The sequence below is a fragment of the Eimeria necatrix genome, genomic scaffold (assembly GCF_000499385.1).
Source record: "Eimeria necatrix Houghton genomic scaffold, Enh_scaff374, whole genome shotgun sequence".
In the NCBI taxonomy this organism is placed as follows: Eukaryota; Apicomplexa; class Conoidasida; order Eucoccidiorida; family Eimeriidae; genus Eimeria; species Eimeria necatrix.
This window is the reverse complement of record NW_013655361.1, coordinates 1-9865: the sequence shown is the minus strand read 5'-3', so window position 1 is coordinate 9865 and position 9865 is coordinate 1. Positions and strand designations below refer to the sequence as shown.

Here is a 9865-nt window from a genome sequence, read left to right as displayed (position 1 = left end):
CCCCCCGGGGGGCCCCCCGGGGGGCCCCCGGGGGGGGGGGGCCCCTCGGGGTCCGGTAAGAAGAGGATGTTTTTGTTTTTTTGGATTTTGCGCAAGTCCAAGAGGGTCTTTTGGACGAGGACTTCGTCGGGCTGCTGCACTGCAGCGGGGCCCCGGGGGCCCCCAATAAAAGCAGTGAAGACTTCAAACCCGGGGGGCCCCCGACCCTTAAAGACTTTCGAAACACTGAGGCCCCCCAGGGTCTCCCAGCCCTCAGCTTCGGCCTCCTCCGCGGCCACGAGAAACCCGAAGCCGTCGGGCGTCAGGGGGCCCCCCTCGTCCGCCGGGGGGCCCCCCGGGGGGCCCCCAGGGGGGCCACCAGGGGGGCCCCCAGGGGGGCCCCCAGGGGGGCCCCCAGGGGGGCCCCCCGGGGGGGCTGGCCGCAGCGCCAAAGTCACTAAGGCAACGGAAGAGAAGGGAAGTTCGCGCAGCAGCCGAACAGCTTCTGGGCTTAGAATGGGCCGGACAGCTGCTTGCTGTACCCCCTGGGGGGCCCCCTGGGGGGCCCCCTGGGGGGCCCCCTGAGGGGGGCCCCCCTCAGAAGGGGCCCCCAGGAGGCCCTCTTGGGGGCCCCCCGGGGGGCCCTCGCGAGGAGGGGCCGCCGTGGGAGCCCCCCTGGGGGCCCCCCCAGGGGCCCCCAGGGGGGCCCCCCCGGGGGGCCCCCCCGGGGGCCCCCCGGGGGCCCCCCAGCCCGGGGGGGGGGGGCCCCCCAGGATCCTGGCGGCCTCCTTGGGGTGGACGGTGAGGAGGACGTGGCTGGCAACGAGGGTTTGGCAGCGGCCGGGGGGCCCCTCAGCAGCAACAACAAACCCTTTGGACCCTTTTTCCAAGTCCGAAAGGGGACTAATAAACAAAACCCGAACTTGCATGCGCATGCAAGCCCCAGGCAAAGCCCCAAAAAGCCCCACTGCCAGCGACTGCAGGCCCCCCTCCAAGTTGGCCACCGAGGGGCCCCTCGCGCCCCCCGTGGGGTCTTTAAAGATGCTGGGGGGCCCCCGGGGGCTGGGGGCCCCCTGGAAGGGCCTCTTGAGGGCGCGAAGTGCTGCTGCTGCTGCTGCTCTTAAGAAGTGCTGCTGCTGCTGCTGCTCTTAAGAGACCCTTGTCAAGAGTCTCCTTGAGGGCCGGAAAGGCCCTGGGCATAGACAAAGCAGCAGCAGCAGCAGCAAAAACCCCAGTGGCCAGGGGCCCCACAAGGCGGCTTGCTGCTTCGGGGCCCAGTGCTGCTGCTGCGTAAGCAGCAACTGTGGGGCCGTCTTGCGGGGGCCCCCCAGGGCCCCAGCCACGGGGAGGCCCCCCTGAGGACCCCCCAAAGGAGGGCCCCCTTGCCCCTCCAAGACAGCAGCGGGGACTGCAGCAGCGAGGAGAGGTTGTGGGGCAGCAGCAGCAGCTGCCCGCCTGCTGCAGCAAACCGCGGCAGCCCCTTGGGGGCCCGCAGCAGCTTGCTGCTGAGCCCCAGCTGCTGCAGCAGCAGCAGCAAAGCTGCTGTCTCCCGAAAACTGTTCGCCCCACAGTCCCACAAAAAGGCCCCGCATGCAGACTTCCGGGTGTCTAGACAGCCCCCCACTTGTGCTGCAGCTTCCGCCACCAAAAAGGGTACTGCTGGCGGGGGGCCCCCCGGGGGGCCCCCCGGGGGGCCCCCCGGGGGGCCCCCCGGGGGGTCTCCGGGGGGGCCCCCCGGGGGGTCTCCGGGGGGGCCCCCCGGGGGGGCCCCCCCTTGTGGCGTGGGGGGCCCCCCGGGGGGAGACGGGGGGCCCCCGGGGGGGGCCTCGAGGGCCCTCAGCCGAGACAAAAGGCTGCTAGAAACTGCTGGGGGCCCCGGCAGGGGGGCCCCCTGCTGCTGCAGCAGCAGCAGCTCGTGCGCAGCTGTCAGCCCCGTGAGGCCCCCCCCCACTATCAGCACCCCCACCCGCAGGGGGCCCCCGGGGGGCCCCGGGGGGCCCTCCGCTGCAGCGGCAGGAGCTGCTGCTGCTGCTGCTGCTGCTGCTGCTGCTGCTGCTGCGGGCGGGGGAGGGGGCGAGGGGCCCCCTGCTGTGCTCAGGGCCCTGTGCTGCGCTGCTGCTGCTGCGGAGAGCCGCAGCGGGCGCGGCAGCAGCAGCAAAGAAGGAAAAAAAGAAATGCCTGGGGGGCCCATGGCGGGGAGTCTGCAGCTGTGGCTGCTGCGCTGAGCTGTCTGTACATACACCCGAACTCTGAGAGAAAATAATTAAAAAAAAAGAAAAGAAAAGAAGTTTAAGGGGGGGAGGCTGGAGGCGCTGCTGCTGCATGCAAGCCTGCAGCGGCCGCGGGCGCCAGCTCGCGGCGAAAAGACGCTATTTGTCCGCAAAAACGAATTAAATAATTAATAAATAATAAATTAATTAATAAATTAAATCCAAAAATTCAAATTGTTCGTTCAAAACGCGCAAAGGGGGGCCACTGCGCGCGCCGCGCCTCCCGCTGCTGAGCGGCTGCAGTCCGCGGCGCCGCCGCCGGGGCGGAAGCGGAAGCTGGTGGCTTTTTGAGGAGCTAAAAAGGATTTAAAAAGGATTTAAAAAGTTGCATTTGTGTTTTTATTGTTAAAATGAATAAAATTTGGAATTTGTGTCGGAGTTTACCGCAGCTTTCCGTTGCTTTCCGCAGTCTTGAACTCCCCGGCGCGCGGCAGAGCCGCACGGGCGCAGCAGCAAACTGCGCACTGCAGCAGCGAACTGCAGCAGCGAACTGCAGCAGCAAACTGCAGCAGCAAAATGGAAAAGAAATACATTTTGGCCTTGACGAAAGAACCAGTGGACCTTTCGGCCTTTCCAGAGGCCCGCGTGGGGCCCCCTGGCTCGCCGCCGCCGCAGACCATTGGTCAAGTTGTACTGCCGCGGCTGGCGCGGCGGCTGCGCGAGGAGTTTCCGGAATTCGAAGTTCTTCCGGGTTGCAGCAAAGAAGACTTCGAAAATAAAAAAGAAATTGCGCAAAAAGTGAGCCCCAAACCCCCTTTGCTGCAGCTTTCCTGCTGCTGCGCTGCTGCTGCGCTGCTGCTGCGCTGCTGCTGCGCTGCTGCTGCGCTGCTGCTGCGCTGCGCAGTGTCTGTTGCGGTGTCTGTACACCCCAGCTTCGCGCTGCGGTTTCCGGCCGCCGCGTCTTCTTCAGAGGCTCAGCCACTTCTTTTGCAGCTTAGTTCGTTTTGAGTGGAACTATACCCTAAACCCTAGGGTTTAGGGTTTAGGGTTTAGGGTTTAGGGTTTAGGGTTTAGGGTTTAGGGGTTAGGGTTTAGGGTTTAGGGTTTAGGGTTTAGGGTTTAGGGTTTAGGGTTTAGGGTTTAGGGTTTAGGGTTTAGGGTTTAGGGTGGTTTAGGGTTTAGGGTTTAGGGTTTAGGGTTTAGGGTTTAGGGGGTTTAGGGTTTAGGGTTTGGGGTTAGGTTTGGGGTTTAGGGTTTAGGGTTTAGGGTTTAGGGTTTAGGGTTTAGGGTTTAGGGTTTAGGGTTTAGGTTTAGGGTTTAGGGTTTAGGGTTTAGGGTTTTAGGGTTTAGGGTTTAGGGTTTAGGGTTTAGGGTTTAGACCACTGCGAGAATAGTGACTGCGAAGGCCTCCAGGTGGCGCTTCACGAGGGGCAGTTTGGAAGACAGCGCAGCCAAACGTGGCGCGGTACTACGCGGACGCGAACGTAAACCGCCCGAGGCAGTATTGGGATTAAGGGTTAGGGTTTAGGGTTTAGGGTTTAGGGTTTAGGGTTTAGGGTTTAGGGTTTAGGGTTTAGGGTTTAGGGGGTTTAGGGTTTAGGGTTTGGGGTTAGGTTTGGGGTTTAGGGTTTAGGGTTTAGGGTTTAGGGTTTAGGGTTTAGGGTTTAGGGTTTAGGGTTTAGGGGGGTTTAGGGTTTAGGGTTTAGGGTTTAGGGTTTAGGGTTTAGGGTTTAGGGTTTAGGGTTTAGGGTTTATGCAGGGCGCGGGAAACACCCCCGCGTTGGTGAACAGTTTGTTGACTTCGCTGTGCAACATTTCGCCCTTCTTTAGGGTTTAGGGTTTAGGGTTTAGGGTTTTAGGGTTTAGGGTTTAGGGTTTAGGGTTTAGGGTTTAGCTTCCAGAGGGCCCAGCAGCAGCTGTTCGCTGCAGTTCACCCGCTTGAGGACTGCACCCAGTTGGGGAGCAGCAGCTGCCTGTGCTGCTGCTGCTGCTGCTGCTGCTGCTGCTGCTGCTGGGTTAATTGTTTGCTGCTGCTGTTTATTTTTTTATTTTTTTTATTTTCAGTTTTTGGGAATGCGCTGCATCGCCTTGCGAAGAGATGCAACAAAGAAATGCGAACTGCTGGAAGCTGTTTATGCAGCTGGCAGCAAAGACGAGCTAGAGGTGCGTGCTGCGCATGCAGCAGCAGCAGCAGCAGCAGCAGCAGCAGCAGCAGCGGCAGCAGCAGCAGCGGCAGCAGCAGCAGCGGCAGCAGCAGGAGTGCGTTTGCAGCAGCAGCGGCACAAGGAAGTTTGGCAGTAGCAGCGGCGGCGAAAGGAAGTCCAGTCGCAGCAGCAGCAGCAGCAGCAGCAGCAGCAGCAGCACAAGAGAACTTTCAGCAGCAGCAACAGCGGATGTTAAACTGCTAGCAGCAGCAGCAGCGACAGCAGCAGTGGGATTTCTCTCAGCAGCAGCAGCAGGTTTTCCAATAGCAGCGGCAGCACTCGCAGTAGCAAATGCCCCAGCAGCAGCAGCAGCAGCAGCAGCAGCAGCAGCAGCAGCAGCAAACGCTCCCCTAATACCAGCAGCAGCAACAGCAGCAGCAGCAGCAGCAGGGAGCAGTTTGGCCTCTCTGTGGCGGTTTGGTGTCTGTTGGTTTTGCTGCTGCTGCTGCAGCAGCAGCAGCAGCAGCAGTTGAAGGAAAGGCCGGGAATAGAATGGAATTGAAATAATTAATTAAAAGAAGTTTTGAATTAAATAAAAGAAATGAAAACTGGCTGGAGTTTGCTGCTGGGCGCTCAGGTGTACAGACACTCGGACTTCGTGGTCTGCACGCTGCCCGCAACAGCAGCAACTTGCTGCTGCATCACAAAAGCGCATTTTGCTGCTATGAAAAAATCTGCTGTTTTCATTTCCCTCGGCAGGGGACAAGTTCTAGACGAAGAAGCTTTGCTGCAGGTGAGAGCAGCAGCAGCAGCAGCAGCAGCAGCAGCAGCAGCAGCAGCAGCAGTGGTAGTGGCAGAGCAGCAGCGGCAGCGGCGGCAGCAGCAGAGCTGCAGCAGCAGAGCTGCAGCAGCAGCAGCAGCAGCTGCAGCAGCAGCAGCAGCAGCTGTGGTAGCAGCAGGAGTTCACTAGCAGCAGAGCAGCAGCACTTCAGTAGCAGCAGAGCAGAAGCAGGTGCAGCAGTACACCAGCAGCAGCAGCAGTTCACGAGCAGCAGCAGCAGCAGAACTGCGAGCAGCAGCAGCAGCAGCAGCAGCAGCAGCAGCAGCAGCAGCAGCAGCAGCAGCATGCGTGTTTGTCTCAGGCGCTGCGGAGCGGGGCAATTGGGGGCGCAGCACTGGATGTGTTTCAGCAAGAGCCTCTTGCTGCTGCTGCTGCTGCTTGGTCTTGTCCTAATTTGCTGCTGTCACCCCACAACGCAGACTGGCTCCAAAACCACAGCAGCAGCAGCAGCACTCGGGTCTTCTTGGAAAACCTCCAGTGCTTCTTGAGGGGCCCCCGGGGGCCCCAAGACATGAGCACTCCAGTGGACTGCAGCAGAGGCTACTGACTTGCAGCAGCAGCAGCAGCAGCAGCAGCAGCAGCAACAGCAGCAGCAGCAGCAGCAGCAGCAACAGCAGCGGAAGCGGCGGCAAGGATGCAATGACCCAGAGCAACGGCCGCGGGGTAGACCGGAACACAAATGCATGCATGCAGCGCATGCATGCATGCATGCATGCCGCGTCAATTTGCATGCACTCGTGCATGCGGTGCATGCATGCAGCTGAGTTTGGTGATGGACGGGGCCTTTGACTTTCGACTTTAAAGTGTTTTATTTAGACGTGGCGCTGCTGCTGCTGCTGCACTTGCTGCTGCTGCTGCTGCTGCACTTGCTGCTGCTGCTGCTGCTGCTGCACTTGCTGCTGCTGCTGCTGCTGCTGCAATGGACACATGGCGGACTGAAAGCGCAGTGCTGCCCACTTGAAATAGATAAGACGAAGCTGCAGCGGCTGCAGCGGAAGTGGTGCATGCCGCTGCTGTTGCTGCTGCTGTTGCTGCTGCTGTTGCTGCTGCTATCATTGTGCTGCTGCTGCTGCTGCTGCTGCTAGCGTGCTGCTGCTGCTGCAGTCGATGCAGTCATTAGAGCGATTGCTTGATATTTATTAACTCACTAATAAAGTTGCTGGGAATTATTCAATCACTAATTTTAAAGTTATTTATCTAGTTGTTTAAACAGCACAAGAGCAGCAGCAGCTGCTGCTGCTGCTGCTGCAATCTGCTGCTGCTGCTGCCTCTGCTGCTGCTGCTGCTGCTGCTGCTGTTTCAGTCGAGTTTTTGGGTCTATTAGGGAGCAGCAGAGCTGCTGCTGCTGCTTGCTGCAGCTCCTGCGCGCGAGACTATCGCGGCTCTCCCAACTGGGCTTTTTGCTGCAGTTAAGAGAGATCTATTCTCTTAAATGAAAACATTTAAATAAATTAAATTAAATAATTAATTTAATTTATTTAATTCGAAAGATCTTCTCCGCAAAACCTTTTTCCGGGAGGCGCTCGCGCAGTCGCTGCGGTGTACATACACCTGGCAGCCGCGCCGCCAAAACCCCGCAGCTCCTGCGAAGGGCCAGCTGCTCACTTTAATTGATTTGCATGCATCTTTTGCTGCTTCCCAGCAGCAGCAGCAGCAGCAGCAGCAGCAGCAGCAGCAGAAGGAATGTGTGGAGGCCCCAGGGCTGAGGCAGGCAGCTGCAGCGGCCAAGACAGGAGCTGCTGCTGCTGCAGCGGAGTGTGGGGTTGCTGCTGGATTGGGTCGTTTTTGCGGATCTTTTTCGCGGAATTGAAATTAAAAGATAAATTAAATTCATTTTTGATCTTTTTATTTCTCTAAGTTCTCCAAAAGTCCCATTTTTGCCCCCATGATACCCGCCCGCGCCGGGCAGCTGCTGCTGAGGGCCCCCCAGCCAGGGGGGCCCCCCAGCAGCCTCCCGCGCCGCCTCTTTGCTGTTTTTCATGACCCTTTTCTTTCGAACTATCCGCAGCAGCAAGAGGGGCCCCGAGAGGGCCGCCAGGGGCCCCCTGGGGAGGCCCCTGCGGCCCCTGCAGCAGCAGCAGCAGCAGCAGCAGCAGCAGCGACAGCAGCAGCCGCGAGCGCGCCGTACCCCGGGGCTGCCAAGTCCCTCTTCGACAACGCCGGGGGGCCCCCCCTGGGGGCCCCCGCGGGGTCTCCCATGGGGACTCCCATGGGGGCCCCTCTGGGGGCCCCCCTGGGGGCCCCCGGGGGGCCCCACACCCCCAGCTCTTACGAGGCAGCGCAGCAGGGGCCCCCCTACGGGCAGTTCCCTGCTGCTGAGGGCCCCTCGGGGTCTTATGGGGCCCCCTTTGGGTCCTTTCCGGGTTCGGGGGGCCCCCCTGAGGGGCCCTACGGGGCCCCCCCTTATGGGTACGCGGCCTCTCTCCCGCCGTACCCTGTTTACCCCGCGGGGGGCCCCCCCTACCCGGGGGCCCCCCTGCAGGGCATAGGGTACTACCCGTCCCCGGCTGCAGTGGGGGCCCCCTACGGGGTGGGGGCCCCCTACGGGTTGGGGTTCCAGGGGCCCCCGGCGGGGTGGGGGCCCCCCGCGTCCGGGGGGGCCCCCTGGGGGGCCCCCCCGGGGGGCCCCCCAGGGGGGGGCCCCCCCCGAGGGTCCAGCCGGTCGAGCGGGGGGGCCCCCGGCGGGGGGGCCCCCGGGGGCCCCGGGGGCCCCGGGGGCCCCGGGGGCCCCCTGACTGCGCGGCAGCGGCAGCGGCAGTTTGTGAGCAGCTCTTTGCTTGCGGAGTTGGACTTTTTGGAAAAAGAAGGATCTTATTTAATTTATTTAAAAGGATTAAATGAAGGAAAGTTGTTTGCAAGGATGGGCCCCAAGGAGTGGCTTTACACCACCAACGTGCTGAACGAGCTGCTGCGCAAGCAGCAGCAGCAGCAGCAGCAGCAGCAGCAGCAGCAGCAGCAGCAGGGGGGCCCCTCTCCGTGGCCAGCTACCGCGCTGCATGCGAGGACTTAGTCTCTCGTCTTGTCTTTTTTTGTCTCCGAAAAGTTCTTTCTTTTCCTCCTTCCACAAGTCCCTCGCAGGTCCGCGCGCTGCCGCTGCTGCTGCGCGCTGCTGCAGCGCAGCAGCTGCCCCGCGACAGCAGCAGCAGCAGCAGCAGCGGGCTGCTGCAGCAGGAGCCGCAGCAGCAGCAGCAGCAGCAGCAGCAGCAGCTGTACACGGCCAAGCGCGTCAAGGCCACCTGGGGCGAGCTGCTGCAGCGGCTCGCCCCGCTGCTGGGCAAGTACGAAGTGCTGCAGCTGCTGCAGGTGCTGCAGGGGGTTTCTTCTTTGGCCAACAGGAGGATTATCCGCGACAACGATCTCCTCACTTTGACTCAAGGTGAGCAGCGAGGGTTTGGGGGTTTGCAGGGTTTTCGGGGGCTTACGAGGGTTTACGGGGGCTTCTGAGGGTTTACGGGGGCTTCTGAGGGTTTGCGGGGGCTTCTGAGGGTTTATGGGGGCTTACGAGGGTTTACGGGGGCTTCTGAGGGTTTACGAGGGTTTACGAGGGTTTACGGGGGCTTCTGAGGGTTTGCGGGGGCTTCTGAGGGTTTACGGGGGCTTCTGAGGGTTTACGGGGGCTTCTGAGGGTTTACGGGGGCTTCTGAGGGTTTACGGGGGTTTACGAGGGTTTACAGGGGCTTATGATGGTTTACGGGGGTTTACGAGGGTTTACGAGGGTTTACGAGGGTTCACGAGGGTTTTGGGGAGTTTAAGGGTTTTAGGGGGGGTTAGGAGGGTTTAGGGAGGTTTACGAGGGTTTAGCGGGTTTAGAAGGGTTTAGGGGGTTTACGAGGGTTTAGAGGCTTCACGAGGGTTTAGAGGGTTTAGCAGGGTTTAGAGGGGTTTAGTAGGGTTTAGAGGGTTTAGGAGGGTTTAGAAGAGTTTATGAGGCTTCATAAGGGTTTATGAGGGTTTATGAGGCTTCATAAGGGTTTATGAGGGTTTCTGAGGGTTTATGAGGGTTTATGAGGGTTTACGAGGGTTTACGAGGGTTTAGAAGACTTCTGGAGGGTTTGTGAGCGCTCATTAGGCTTTATAAGGGTTTCCGAGGGTTTACGGCGGTTTATGAGGGTTTAGGGTTTAGGGTTTTGAGAATTTTTCATCTGTACACTTCTCTCCGGGTCTCCCATCCCCCTTTCCCCTTTGTCAAAAAGCGCCCCAAATCCCCAGCCTTTAGGGTTTAGGGTTTAGGGTTTAGGGTTAAGGGTTTAGGGTTTAGGGTTTAGGGTTTAGGGTTTAGGGTTTAGGGTAACGCGTCGACGCCCGCGCGACGAGCTCGGGCTCTTTGAGCGGGAGCTCCGACGACTGCCGCTTGCGGACGCCCACAACTCAACCTAGAACCACCTCCGATCCGCCCTCCTCCCAACCCCAAATCCCAAATCCCAAATCCCAAATCCCAAATCCCAAATCCCAAACGCGTCGACGCCCGCGCGACGAGCTCGGGCTCTTTGAGCGGGTCGAGGCTGCTGACGGCGAACGCCTGCGGGTGTTGAGTTCTGTCTTTCGATTTTCGTTGGAGACTTTTGTTCCTTTTCTTTGCCTCCGCCACCTCGCCTGGAAGGCCACTCGCCTCTTCAAACTCAACCTCCGCTGGTGAGCAGCTAGCTAGCTAGCTAGCTAGCTGGCTAGCTGGCTCCGATCGACCGACCGAT

The 9865-nt window shown here is 60.2% G+C and overlaps 2 protein-coding genes across 2 annotated transcripts; both read left to right on the top strand.

The window, feature by feature from the left end:
* Nucleotides 1–2765: 2765 nt before the first annotated feature.
* Nucleotides 2766–5721, top strand: ENH_00048290 (D-3-phosphoglycerate dehydrogenase, putative; the record flags this gene model as incomplete). The annotated part of the gene is made up of 3 exons (XM_013585581.1): nucleotides 2766–2987; nucleotides 4971–5126; nucleotides 5476–5721. The coding sequence occupies 3 exons, from the start codon at nucleotides 2766–2768 to the stop codon at nucleotides 5719–5721; spliced, it is 624 nt and encodes a 207-aa protein (XP_013441035.1).
* Nucleotides 5722–7059: 1338 nt separating this feature from the next.
* Nucleotides 7060–8550, top strand: ENH_00048280 (hypothetical protein, conserved; the record flags this gene model as incomplete). The annotated part of the gene is made up of 2 exons (XM_013585580.1): nucleotides 7060–7935; nucleotides 8253–8550. Coding segments are annotated over 2 exons (1174 nt in total), but the record flags the coding sequence as incomplete, so codon positions are not given.
* Nucleotides 8551–9865: the final 1315 nt, after the last annotated feature.